The 15,122-nt window shown below is 33.9% G+C and overlaps 2 protein-coding genes across 4 annotated transcripts; one reads left to right on the top strand and one right to left on the bottom strand.

The window, feature by feature from the left end:
- Positions 1-503: 503 nt before the first annotated feature.
- Positions 504-2,581, top strand: LOC146899092 (protein FAR-RED IMPAIRED RESPONSE 1-like). Its single transcript, XM_085732818.1, has 2 exons — positions 504-2,523; positions 2,574-2,581. Exons 1-2 carry the CDS (start codon positions 504-506, stop codon positions 2,579-2,581), a joined length of 2,028 nt encoding a protein of 675 aa, XP_085588944.1.
- Positions 2,582-9,815: 7,234 nt separating this feature from the next.
- On the bottom strand, positions 9,816-13,921 carry LOC146899091 (uncharacterized). 3 transcript variants are annotated; one of them, XM_085732038.1, is made up of 7 exons: positions 13,570-13,921; positions 12,448-12,564; positions 12,165-12,260; positions 11,934-12,085; positions 11,200-11,823; positions 10,560-10,694; positions 9,816-10,443 (listed from the first exon to the last, which is right to left on the bottom strand). In XM_085732038.1, exons 4-7 carry the CDS (start codon positions 11,946-11,948, stop codon positions 9,949-9,951), a joined length of 1,269 nt encoding a protein of 422 aa, XP_085588164.1. In that variant the 5' UTR covers positions 11,949-12,085; positions 12,165-12,260; positions 12,448-12,564; positions 13,570-13,921; the 3' UTR covers positions 9,816-9,948. The 3 variants fall into 3 exon arrangements, with proteins under 3 accessions (XP_085588164.1, XP_085588165.1, XP_085588163.1); XM_085732039.1 differs by lacking the exons at positions 10,560-10,694; positions 12,165-12,260; positions 12,448-12,564; positions 13,570-13,921 and having other exon boundaries at positions 11,934-12,079; XM_085732037.1 differs by lacking the exons at positions 11,934-12,085; positions 12,165-12,260; positions 12,448-12,564; positions 13,570-13,921 and having other exon boundaries at positions 11,200-11,868.
- Positions 13,922-15,122: the final 1,201 nt, after the last annotated feature.

Genomic DNA, 15,122 nt, shown 5'->3' with positions numbered 1-15,122 from the left:
TTAATATGTTATGTGTGACCAAAATAACTTAAAAGACCAATATTTTCCAAACCTCAAACCTAAAAGACTTTTGTGTGACCAAAATAAATTAACGGACCGAACTGCTACAAACCTCAAACTTAAAAGACCCATTGTTGTTTTGACGGTATAGACTTGGTATCTTAGAGTATGGTCCTCTTTAAAGTTTCAGGTTCAATTATCTCGTGTCAATTTAGATTGGCTAATTTTACCTTTTGAACTATTTATTTATTTTAATTCTAATAACTAATGAGATTAAATATATTAAAAAAATGTGAGGTTAAAATTAAGTATCCAACACAACTCAACACGTGGATTGCTTCATTAACACTAGTTTCGATCATTTTTTTTTGTTAAAGCAAAAACATATATCCATTTAAAATAAAAAAGAAGTGTACAAACACTAATTACGATCACTTCCCACCAAAAGCCAGAAGAGTTCATTGTAATTTAAATCTTTACACTTTTCCTTTCACTTATGCTCGATGGCTGATGGTCCTCCTATATTGATCGATCATCCTTTATTACCCCCTGACGGAGAGCTAGCTGATGGTGCGGCTCGTGTTGACGTTTCGGATTCCGGGACCTTTGAAACAACAAATGCTGTCGCAACAGATAAATTCACGCCTACTATCGGTATGTCTTTTAAATCGGTTGCAGATTGTAAGTCTTTTTACCGTGAATATGCCATGAAACAAGGGTTTGCGATCAAAACTAGAAACTCTAAGAAAGGGGCCGATGGCATGTTAAAATATTTCATTCTAACTTGTGCAAGAGAAGGTCACCATGAATCAAACATACCACCAACTTTGAAGACGAATCCAACGAAGAAACTTGATTGCTCAGCTAAGATAACGGTTGCTTTAAAGAAGGGTCTATGGACTATTTTGTCTTTTAATTCATGTCATAATCATGAGATAAGTCCAACTAAATCACGGTTGTTTGCTGGCAATAAGAAGATTGATATGCATGCACAGCGGACAATTTTGATAAACGATCAGGCAGGTGTACGGGTGAACAAAAGTTTCCGTTCCATGGTATGTGATGCCGGTGGTTACGAAAATCTAACATTTGTGGAGAGAGATGTCAGAAACTTTGTGGCAAAAGAAAGACACCTTCTTGGGAAGGAAGGAGATGACAGGGCACTTTTATCCTACTTTGCTAGAATGAGGGAATGCAACAAAGACTTTTTCTATGAGATTGACATGGACGAGGACTTTCATGTGCAGAATATTTTCTGGGCTGATGCACGTTGTAGGTCTGCCTATGAATACTTTGGTGATGTTGTCACATTCGATACCACGTACTTGACAAACAAGTATGACATGCCATTTGCCCCGTTTGTTGGTGTCAATCATCATGGGCAATCCATTTTACTAGGTTGCGGTCTTTTATCATCTGAAGATACCAAGTCCTTTACCTGGTTGTTCGAAACATGGCTAAGGTGTATGTCTTCGAGGCCTCCAATGGGAATTGTAACCGATCAGTGCAAGGCTATGCAGAATGCAATTCAGGTTGTGTTTCCTAATACTAGGCATAGGTGGTGTCTATGGCATATAATGAGAAAAATTGCCGAAAAATTGAAAGGATACGCACAATACAAAGGAATAAAAAATGATATGAAAAATTGTGTGTATGATTCTCTGCGGGTTGATGATTTTGTTGTTGGGTGGACAACATTCATTGAAAAATATGGTTTGGGTGAAAATGATTGGTTGAATACCATTTTCGAAGAGCGGGAAAGATGGGTGCCATGTTATTTAAAAAATGATTTCTGGGCCGGAATGTCAACAACACAGAGGAGTGAAAGTATGAATGCTTTTTTCGATGGTTACATTAATGCAAGAACTTCTCTAAGCGAATTTGTAAAGCAATACGACAACGCACTCCAAGACAAGGCTGAAAAGGAATACGAGGCAGATTTTCGGTCTTCAAGCACAATCATTCCATGCGGGTCAAATTCCACAATCGAGAGACAATTTCAAGCCGAGTACACCCATGACAAGTATATGGAGATACAAGTAGAATTTCGTGGGAAATGCAACTGTTATCTCGAAGGTGTGACTACATTGGAATTTACATCTACATACACCGTTTTAGAGGAGAGTATTGTCTGTGGTAAACCGAACGAAACTAAGTATTGTGTTGATTTCAACGGGGAAGACAATAATGTTACGTGCACTTGTTTGTTGTTTGAGTTCAGAGGCATTTTGTGTAGACATGCCCTTTTTGTACTTGGTCATCTTAGAGTGAAAGAGGTTCCGTCTAAATTTATCTTGCCACGATGGAGTAAAAATGTGAAGAGAAAATATGCACACATGAAGACAAGTTACAATGCCAAAAAACTACAACCACACATAGAAAGATTTGAAGGTCTTTGCAAGACATTTTATGAAATTGCAGAATGTGCGGCTGAGACACCTAGTCAAACCTCTGATTTGTATGAAGAAATGATCAAATGGTCTACCAAGAAGTTGGGCAAAATGAGTTTACAGCCACATTGTGGTGTGGGAGGGGATCATAGCTTAAACACGATGGAGGACTCATTATCACAGCAACCTGAACAACCAATTCTTAATCCGTTAAAAGTACCACGTAAGGGACGTCCTCGAACTAATCGTCGGTTGTCCACCACTGAAAAGATTGTGAAAAAAAGAAGCAAAATGCAAAGAAAAAAACCAATTGTTTCGGTTGTCGAAGTAAGTTGGTGTTAACCTATTATTATTGTGATTACATTTGTTTTTTTAATAATAATACAATGTTAATTATGTTAAATGTAATTAATATTTCACTCTGTAATACTACAACCTACATTACTTCCTATGTCTGATGGGTTTCAAGCGTCCGGTGATACGCTTAACTACTTCTCATCCCAACAGTCAACTAGTGGTTTTATGTCATTACTTGCATCAATGAGCAAAGATGTGGACGCAGCTGAATTTTAAGGTGGCTATTTGACTCTAAGCATGGTTTTATGTTTGCATTTAACGTGATTTTCAGTCGTCTAATTGTTATTGATTCACTTTTACAGGAGGTACCACATAATTAGTCATACTTCTATGTTTTGGATAAATATGGTATTTTTTGGACTGAAACTCAACCACAGCTTGTTAATATGAAAGATCTGACCCTTTTTTGTATAGTACATACAAGTAATGTAGTTTGTATAAGATAGAGATTATGTTTTCTTTTTGTAGGCCAGTTAATATAATCACGGCCATTTTCCCCTTTGAAGTATTAAGGGCATCATATTTTGAAAGGTCTGGTCGGTACTCATAGAGACGACCTATTTTGTAGTCAGGAAAAAAAATGGTTAAACCTTTGACAAATTATGGTTATATTGTTGATTTTTCTGGTTAAATGTAATTCATGTTTATATGTAATTCACGTGTGTATAAAATATCGACTCTGCCGAAATTCTGAGTGGTTATATTTGCACCTTTGAATTATTAAGGTAATCATATTTTTGAAAGGCGAGGTCGATACTGTTAGAGACGACCAATTTTGAATGCAGGGAAAAAATATGGTTACACCTTTGACAGATTACGGTTATATTGTTGATTTTCCTGCTTGATTTGTTGTACATGTATGGATGATAAGGACCAATTTTGAAGACAGGAAAAAAATATGATTACACCTTTGACAGATTACGGTTATATTGTTGATTTTCCTGCTTGATTTGTTGTACATGTATGGATGATAAGGACCAATTTTGAAGACAGGAAAAAAATATGATTACACCTTTGACATATTACGGTTATATTGTTGATTTTCCTGCTTGATTTGTTGTACATGTATGGATGATGAGGACCAATTTTGAAGACAGGAAAAAAATATGGTTACACCTTTGAAATATTACGGTTATATTGTTGATTTTCCTGCTTGATTTGTACATGTATGGATGATGAGGACCAATTTTGAAGACAGGAAAAAAATATGGTTACACCTTTGACAGATTACGGTTATATTGTTGATTTTTATGGTTAATTTGTTATGCATGTATGGTTGACAAATTCTCTGTAAGGTAATCACATAGTTGCCTGAATACCTGCACTTTGAATTTTCTATAGCATCATGTATAGATGTCGCAAATGGAATATAGAATACCTTTGTATTAATAAAACAAAATAACTAATAAACATACACACATTTACATAATTCTATCAATGATCCAAAATAGTAGTACAACATAAAATGTTACCAACATACACACATTTAGATAATTCCAACATAGTGGTCACACAAACAAGAATGGAATCATAGAGTAATATTTTACACAAGTGCAAAAGTTTTAACAAACATAACGTTAGTCATAAATTTGAAAAATTTATTCCTCATCAGTATTTGATAAATACTCATCTGTGGATAAAATGACCTCTTCCTCAACAGCGGAAAGACACTTTCTATTTGCATATAGAAAGCGTTTGCACACTGCGAGCATCCCATACCGTACCCTCCTTATAGCCATAATATTGTTCTCCAATCTTATGCGAAGCAAGGCTTTCTCCATAATGTGGAACTGAGGGGGGTGATGTTGCCACATCTGAATAGCAAGCAAATCAGGAATTGGTGCCTCTAACTCGTTAAGATCGGCCTGAAGATTAGTAGACTCTTTTGATCGAAGTCTCCATTCCTTTCTAATTGCTTTCTTTGCTAAAATTTGGTTATTTTGGTTCTCGTAGCACCATTCTAGATCACGAAGAAGATATCTATAGTCTCTCATTGTGGTCAAATGAATAAACTACTAACAGATAGCAATAAACTGATATTGGTGAAGTATGAGATCACATGAGATTATAATGTGGACGAATAGTGGCAAACTCACTCATGCTCAGGCAAGGGGTGGATCTAGACATTTGATAGATGTGAATCCAAGAAAATCCATCAATGTATCAAAATTTTAAATTGTGTCTGATTGTGTACTTCGTAAATCAAAGTAGTCCCTAACATTAAAATAATTTATTAATGTTGGTATATTTGGCCTTCAATATATTTACTTATTGTCACTTCAGGGAATATTATGGCTAACAAAGTACAAAATCAGTGACTACTATAGTATTTTAATACATCGAGGGAGTTTTATGACTATTTATTACATTTTCAGGGACCAAAATGGCTATTACTACTATCACTCATGTTCATTATTCAATGTTTATAGGTACTGTGATATATTCCTTACTATCCTTTTACAGAGTTGCTGTCATATATTCCTTACTATCTTTTTCCTTTACAAATATATAGCATGTGAACAAATAGTGGCAATAATGCAAAATAATACAACAAAGTAAAAGAGGCCCCCCTTATAATACAATATCAGTGCTTCTCCAATTTATTCATCTTATTTCACATCTCATACAGTCAAGTGCACTCTATATCCTGTAAATTTTCCAAGAGTCCTTCCAAAGATTTACATTATTCCACATCAAACTGAAGCTAATGAGTCAAGATTCTCATGATTCCATTCAACGAGAGCAGGTGGTTATATATTGAAGGGTTAAATGTGTTTTTAGTCCGTATACAATTTTAGAATTGTAGGTTTAATCCTTACTTAATTTTAATTGCATTTTAGGGATTTGCTAAAAATATTTACATTTTTTTAATGAACCTTTGATTTTGATTAAAACTTTAAAAAACTAAATGTTTGAAAATGTGTTTGCTAAAAATTCCTAATATTTCCATTTTAGGGATTTTTAATGAACTCAGCTAGTTTGTTACATTTGTTTAATGATAAGGAAAAAAAAAATATATATATATATATATATATAGTACAAATTAAGTAAGGACGAAATTTAGAAAATACAAAATTTATAGGAACCAAAAACATTTTTAACCCTAAATTGAATACGAGACTACACAACTGGACTCTTAGCATCTACCAAGATTCCCTTGATTGCCTAAGATATTCAAATGGAAATTACACAATACAACATTAATTACTACAACACAAGATGATTTAACATAAGCTACTCGACATTAATTTCACTTTCAACGAACAAGTACAACGGGTCTCCTGTGTTTGTTCTCCACCGAAACATGTGCTCCACTTCAATGTCTCTTTCAAGAGTCTTGAAATCATACCTTAACTTCCAGTCATTGTGGACATCATCCAACGAGTAGTACGGTTCTACATGTACAATACGTTTCACCCTTCGAGTAGTATCATTTGTCAAGTAGAAAAAGTAGTTAAAAACATCATTTAATTCGGATAGCGTATCAACCGGATCTAACATCCAACCGGTGAACGGTCGATTTATATGCGCAAATTTAATGCTGGAACGTATTGCATTCGGCATTGTGAAAATGAAAAAATAAGGTTAAAAGAAGATAGATGTAAGAATAGTAGATGAAATGGTGTGATAAATTGAAAGATGAAAGGAAGTATTTATAGTAGAAGAAATAATATATTTTTATTAATTATAAAATTTAAAAATAGTGCATATGACATGTGTATAAACAGTGACCTCGAAATTAATGGAAATGAAAAAGTTAGTCAAAGAAAGATAATTATCCATCCTATGACTCATGCCATAAGTACCATACACTTGTGATATAATGGAGTATTTTTTTTTTTTAATGGCAAAATATATTATATATAAAAAAGGTTTAAATCCCAAATATTACACCAAAAAGAAAAAAATACACCAAAACACCCAAAGAAAAATCAATAACAATCAATTTTCCTACATCACCAACAGAGATCGAGTATAGTTTTCATTTTGAATACGATGGAGGAAGATTGGGTTCAGAATTGTAGGTATAATCCTTACTTAATTTTAATTGAATTTTAGGGATTTCCTAACAGTATTTACATTTTTGTAATGAAATTTTGATTTTGATTAAAACTGAAAAAAAAAAACAAAACAAATGTTTCAAAATGAAACTGATCATGATTATTTATTTCAACAACACCAACTATAATACACTATTACATAAAAAATATATAATCTAAATTATTTTTTTTAATGACACCAACAACAATTTTATTATAGAAAAAGTTGTTTCAAGGTATAAACACACTCAGGTAGTTTGTTACATTTGTTTAATGATAAGGAAAGAATAAGTATATAGTACAAATTAAGTAAGGACTAAATTTAGACATTCTAAAATTTTTAGGAACCAAAAACATTTTTAACCCTAAATTCAATACGAGACTACACAGCTGGACTCTTAGCATCTACCAAGATTCCCTGGATTGCCTCAATTGTAGAAATTGCACAGATAGCATGTGAATAAACAGTGAACAGGAAATTAATTGAAATGAAAAAGTTAGTCAAAGAAAGAAAATTACCCATCCTATGACTCATGCTATAAGTACCATACACTTGTGGTATAATGGAGTTTAGTAATTTATGATACGATGGACGAAGATTGGGTTGGTATTGAATGGGAGTTTCATGCTTTCTCTGGGATTAAAGGAACAATGTACACTCCAGCAGAAATGGTAGAATGTATGGGTCGAGTGTGGGCATTGGAGCGAAATATGTTTCGATATTGTCTATGCCCACAACAACGATTCTCACTCGCAAACATGAACGAATATCGTAGAGAATGGGATTACCGCATGGAAGAGTCTGCACGTCTTAGACAATCTTTATGTCAAGAAGCCCAAAGAAGACCAAAACAACGTTCATCAGAAATCCCAAGAGACAGTAATGAGTCGCTCGAACTGGCCATTAACATGATACGCAACGAGAACAATCAGATGCAAATTCGTCTCAACAGATGTCTAAATTCAAGGGAAGTTGAATTACGTGGAATAGAGCATCTCCGTCAATACTGGACAGATGGTGATTTATCCGATGAGTAATAATTTATAATTATGATTCTCAATGTTATGACTATCTCCATGTATTATTAGGACTATCTGCATTAAACCATATGTATTGTACCATTTTAACTATCCATCTATATAACTGTTGTACCTTGGTTTTCTTTCCGACGTGTAAATAATATCGTTTTAGACAAGTCAGACGCATAATCTCATTTGATCACTGCACTAAAAGCCTCACCGAACATAAAAAACTTGTTTTACAATCACCGAGTTTATCACGCCTAAAGACGGACAAGTTCTAAATTACGAAAAAAATAGTGGTTACTCATTTGTAAAATTGTGGTTTTACAGGCTATATATTTGGCTAGTTTTTCTATCCGACGTGTAAATAATATCGTTTTGGACAAGTCAGACGCATGATCTCATTTGATCACTGCACTAAAAGCCTCTCCGAACATAAAAAACTTGTTTTACAATCACAGAGTTTATCACGCCTAAAGACGGACAAGTTCTAATTTATGAAAAAAAAGTGGTTACTCATTTGTAAAATTGTGGTTGTACCGGCTATATATTTGGCTAGTTTTTCTATCCGACGTGTAAATAATATCATTTTAGACAAGTCAGACGCATGATCTCATTTGATCACTGCACTAAAAGCCTCTCCGAACATAAAAAACTTGTTTTACAATCACAGAGTTTATCACGCCTAAAGACGGACAAGTTCTAAATTATGAAAAAAACGTGGTTACTCATTTGTAAAATTGTGGTTGTACAGGCTATATATTTGGCTAGTTTTTCTATCCGACGTGTAAATAATATCGTTTTAGACAAGTCAGACGCATAATCTCATTTGATCACTGCACTAAAAGCCTCTCCGAACATAAAAAACTTGTTTTACAATCACCGAGTTTATCACGCCTAAAGACGGACAAGTTCTAAATTATGAAAAAAAAGTGGTCACGCATTTGTAAAATTGTGGTTATACAGACTATATATTTGGCTAGTTTTGCTTTACGACGTGTAAATAATATTGTTTTACGCGAGTCGAACGAATAATCTCATTTGATCACTGCACTAAAAGCCTTTCCGAACATAAAAAACTTGTTTTACAATCACCGAGTTTATCACGCCTAAAGACGGACAAGTTCTAAATTATGAAAAAAAAAGTGGTTACTCATTTGTAAAATTGTGGTTGTACAGGCTATATATTTGGCTAGTTTTCCTTTACGACGTGTAAATAATATCGTTTTACGCGAGTCGAACGCATAATCTCATTTGATCACTGCACTAAAAGCCTTTCCGAACATAAAAAACTTGTTTTACAATCACCGAGTTTATCACGCCTAAAGACGGACAAGTTCTAAATTATGAAAAAAAAGTGGTTACTCATTTGTAAAATTGTGGTTGTACAGGCTATATATTTGGCTAGTTTTCCTTTACGACGTGTAAATAATATCGTTTTACGCGAGTCGAACGCATAATCTCATTTGATCACTGCACTAAAAGCCTTTCCGAACATAAAAAACTTGTTTTACAATCACCGAGTTTATCACGCCTAAAGACGGACAAGTTCTAATTTATGAAAAAAAAGTGGTTGCTCATTTTTAAAATTGTGGTTATACGGACTATATATTTGGCTAGTTTTTCTTTCCGACGTGTAAATAATATCGTTTTAGACAAGTCAGACGCATGATCTCATTTCATCACTGCACTAAAAGCCTTTCCGAACATAAAAAACTTGTTTTACAATCACCGAGTTTATCACGCCTAAAGACGGACAAGTTCTAAATTATGAAAAAATAGTGGTCACGCATGTGTAAAAATTTGGTCACACGTACCATATATTTGGCTAGTTAATCTTTCCCAGGTGTAAATAATATCATTTTACGCAAAAGATTTACATGCGAAGATTTCACCTGTCAATAAAGACACGGTCTTTGTTTATATCAAACAACAAAAAATAACTAAAAACACTCCCAATAAAATTTGTTACATAACACGCATAGTGACTCGTTAGACTATAGGATAGTTCAACAATGTTAGTAACTAACATTGTTATGGTGTTTCCATTAATATTAAAGGTGCGACATTGTCTTACTAAATAAAAAATAGCAACAAAAAACATCTACATTACAATCATATAAAAACACTACATTAATTTAAATCTTCTTCTTTATGCGTCCATCCTTCACCCATGGGGAAAGCAGAACCCCACTTTTTACACGGTTTCTTGGCTTGTTCTTAATTCTAGTCAACAGATTTGATGCAGGATGTGCTTCATCATATGATACATGTGCCACCTCCCTTTCAATAACTCTTTCTATCTCATCCATGGATACATCCTCGTCGACTCCTTCACCGTTGAAGACACCTTCATCGTTAAAGACACCTTCATCGCTGAAGACACCTTCTTCCACATAACTAGTTTGTGCCCTACCGTATAACTTCTTCATCTCTCTTGTTTCCGATTCAAGAAGAGATATCCTTGCGGCAAGTCCTTTGTTTGCTTCAGCCAACAGGCGATTGTTAACAATTAACTGACTAATATCAGGATCTGGTGTCCATTTAATATATCCACTTGGTGCTCGTTCTAACGCCTCCCTCACAACTTCATTTGCAACCTCTTCTTTAGTTGCACTTAACTCTTCAATAACCTGTCAAGGTAGGTACAATATAAATATTAATGAACTATTGACACTGCTTAATCTCAATATATACACAAAATACATAAAGTAAAATATAAATAATAATAATATTTATTCAACCTTACCAAATTATTATCAAGCAAGTATGATATATTTTTGCCAACCAAACTAACCCCACGCGCCTTCAGAAATCGTGGAAAAGTCAATGGTGAATCATGATAACTTCGTTCGTATCCTAGTACATGCTCTAGAGCCCATACCTATATATACATATATTATACAAATAAATAAATAAAATTAAATTGTTCCAATCACAACACTTACTTCCAATTAACAAAAATAAATGTACATTTTTGAAAAACACTCTTACATCTCCTATAAAACTTCATCCTATGTTATATAGAGTTAAGCTGATATACTCAAATTCAACAGCAATCATTTGTATTTAAAAGTGTTTACAAATTATTACTACTTTTAAATTTGAGTTACACTTGTTTCAGTCACAAGTGACAGTTACTAACAAGCTCTAAATATCAACGAATAAAAGATCAATTATAATCATATCACAATATGGCATGAAGACAAAAGAAGCGGCATTATCAGAATACATCAACCTTACAATCTAAAAACTCAAACTCAAGAAACTCTTGTAATATATAAACTATGTTAGATTTCATACTTCACATATATATAATACTCTACACGGACATATATGATCACAAAGACTGGCCTATAAACGTATAAAAAGATCATACGATAACTTACCTGTAATACAAGAGCGCATCCCTTAATTTGTAACCGTGAAGTATTTTTTCCTTCGCAAAAAAGAGGCGCTACTCGATTTAAACTGCAAGCAAGAGTTTCATAAACAGCGACACCCCAATTGTATCTCCCAATGGAGTTCAAGTCGTCTAACATTTTTAGGCACCAACCACTAACCTTATCAGTTGAATTTGGAAAGTAGAACTCGGCAAAACCAAGAAGTAAATAAAGTCGGCAAAAATTCTCAACATCTTCGTCTCCTTCCATATTAATAATTTTAGCATAAATTGTTTTTACATTGATGACTTCATTATCAAACATTGCTTTCGTAGTGGATGTAGGGTCTTTTTTGAAGTTCACCTTTTCACCAATTATACGAAGTCCTAATGCAAAACATACATCTAAAGGCGTAAACCGTATTATCCGACCTTGTATAGCAAACCCCCCACTCCTACCATCCCATCTTTCTACCAATTCTTCAAGCAAATTTTCGGATATTTTAAATTTCTTAGGCAAACTCAATAACCATTTAAATGGTGTTTTTTGAATTTGAGACCTTTGAAGTTCAGTAAGCTTCTCGTTCACTTTAGTAATATACATCGACTTACATTCATGTCTGAGACGTAACTGCAATAAACAAGAATTCCAAAGGCTACATATAAGGAAAGGCATTAACAAAAACACAAAAACACTAATGAAATCAAACAAACTAATTGACATTTGTCACATACACATACCATTTTGTTTGTCATGATGCTGACTGTGATGCCAATGCTGCCACAGGAGTTTTCAAGCTACCTTATAAAATTACAAAGGGATAGCTCTTTACCTTATCTGCTGAACCAGTTATGATAGATTCACCCTTACCAACAAACTTCACGCTTGTTACCTACCAAAAGCATTACAGGTCAGCTAATAGGTTTTGAAGAAAATATAAATCCTGCAATTCCACCTAAAATAAGACCAACCTTTTTAGAGTGACCGCTGAGTGTAGCTAATACCTGTCCTGATGGACGGTAAAAAATAACAGCATTTGTATCAATATTTCCAGTTGCAATTATGTCCTGTAAAACGGAATTAGTTGATCCTCAGTTATTGCACATTAGTTTTCTAATTACAAAATATGTCGTTTTTTAATATTACTTGTAGAGATTAAAAGTAATACCTTAGAATAAAGGATATCAACAGCTAAAATGCCTTAATTAAAAAATATTTCGCTTTTGAATATTACTTAGAGATTAAAAGTTATACCTTAGATGAAGGATACCAAGAGCAATAATGCCCTGTTTGCTGGTTTTGTTTAAAGGGATGGCTAGATATCTGAGTATATGTCTCTAGAGCGTCAACAGAAGCCAAAGTTACAGGAATCTGAAATAAACCATAGAACATGTCACAAACAAGTTAAATGTAAATGCCATTAATGTGTGTGCGTGTGTGTGTAATTTCAAATTTTTCAAATGATCTAAGCAAACTAAGAAAATACTAACATTGCGAAGGCTTTATACACTTCTATAATCTATACTATATAATATATTACCATAAAAACTGTATAACAAACGGATCTCAAAGATAAGGGCATCGAGTCAAAAACCCACCATACAACAATAACCATCAAAGCTGTTTTCCACTAGGTGAGACTAATTAGATGGATCAAACAATGCTATAATGTTTTGTCATGAAACCTCATGTATAATAATAACCCATTGAACCTTAAACTTTCTCGCTAATGAATTCCTATTTTGTTCTGTGACCCACAAAACTGGCTATAGACTAACCCAATGAATGTCCATAGCCTCTATTAAACAAACTTTATCCATCAATAAACACACATAACATAAAATTCAACCCATTCTTCACTTCACTACTGCCAAAATCTCAGATAAAAATTAAATAAAATATTGATTTTCAATATACCCATAAATGTGTATGAATAACGAGAATAGTGAATCACCGCAAAATTGAGGAACGCCGACGAGATAAATTACCAAATACCGCAAGAATAGTAAATACACACAGATCTAAATTACCTCATTTTTTTAACCCGCATATATATATAAAATAAACACCACGCACCAGCATTGCAAAGTGGTTGCAGAGGAACAAACAAACAGGCAAACAATACAAAGGGAACCTGCTGCAAACAGAGCTAGCACAGAACCATAATAACCGCAGGAAAGGACTTAAAGGCCAAAAAACAAAATGTACAAAGACCAATCCTACAAGCTAACCAAGCATAACACATGCACTAACTAACACAGGAGCCGAATATCATTTCCAGATTCACTATTCTTCTTCAACAACCAAATCTATTTAGGCACTCTCTAGGGCTAAATTAAACAACTAAATCAAACAAAGGGAGATGAATGAATATACCTGAGTTGAAACGCTGACGAGAGAAAGAAAAGAGAGATTGTCGGCGACGGTGCTACGATGGGTGAAAGGGGAGAATCGAAGATCGACGGCGGCGAGGGTGTAATCTCGTGAGGTGCTGCGATGGAGTAATCACGGCGGCGACGGAACGTTGAAATCACGGCGAGGGAGAAAAGGGGGAAAACGGAAATCGCATGAGTGAGAGAGAGAGATGGGCCGAGTGAGAGAGTGGTGCTACAGTTTAGTTTTTTTGATTTTTTGATTTATCATTTTTCCATTTTTTAATGACAAGGATTGGCCATATTTTTAATTAATAAAATTGGCCAGAGTGGAAGGGTGTAGAGTGGTTTGGCCACGTTAGGATGTATGCCTATCAGTGCTCTTGTTTCAAATTGTCTCTTCAATTTATGTTGCTGTAATTGCTTCCCACTTATGCTTTGAAAACCCCGTTCAAAATTACTACATTCTAATAAGGGTGGCAAAATGAATGAATTTGATGGATATGCATTTAGATTCCAATGGATAGATCAAAACAATACACTAGTCTATTAAAATCCACTAAAAATTCTTCTAAAAAGTTCATCCAATCTGATCCATTAAGTATAATATTCATCTTATAAATCCATTATTATATTATTAATGGATGTTCATCCTATCCATAAATCAAAATGTATTAATTTTTTAAAAGGTGTATTTATTTTCTTAATGAATTCAATCCAATTTTATGTAAACAGACCCAATACTACTTTTTTTTTTTTTATAATCCAATGATTTTTTTGTGACATAAGACAAAAAAAATTAATAATTCAGAAATATTAAATATTATTAATTAAGTAATTTAAAATATTATGGTGCTTGACCGACGTCGGCGTTGACCACAGCGGCTCTTCGGCAACATCACGGTGGCACACATTACGAAATTATATCTAGTATCTACATTGAATATAAGTATGTTGTTTAACAAAAAATTGTTGTCCAAATAAAAATTTCTAGTTATAAATAAGATGAACATTGAACAATTGCATTCAATTTACATAAAACATACACCTTGAAATATTTAGGTAATTGAAAATTTTGTAGCTATATAATTTTCATAAACTAGCATGACACGGAGACGTCTTTGCTAAACAATGAGCGACTTCGTTGGTTTGTCTCCTAATGAACCTAACATCATAGGTTGCTAAATCTGAAGTTAATAGGCGTCTACAATCATTAATCACTGCACTAATGATTAGATACATCACTCTTACTACCATAAAGATTATCCACCACAGTTTTGGAATCAATCTCAAAATCCACAATGTCAAATTTTAGGTCATGAACCCCCTTGAGAGCTGATAACAATCCCAAAGCCTCCCCCAATTTCACACCAGGAAGTAGAGTCATCCATTCTGTTTTAGCCAGCAAAAATTGCCCCTCATCATCCCGAATACACATGCCAATTCCAACTCTATTCAACGTATGAGAAAAGGAAGCATCTTCATTACATTTATACGTTCCCGGACTTCACTTCTGCCATTGTACCACACCCTAAGTATAAGGTTGTCTAGGAGTGT

This window comes from Medicago sativa, chromosome 8 (assembly GCF_051527215.1).
Source record: "Medicago sativa cultivar Bolivia chromosome 8, Bolivia_mono, whole genome shotgun sequence".
NCBI lineage: Eukaryota > Viridiplantae > Streptophyta > Magnoliopsida > Fabales > Fabaceae > Medicago > Medicago sativa.
Note: the sequence above shows the minus strand (reverse complement) of the source record. Positions and strands in the feature narration are given on the sequence as shown.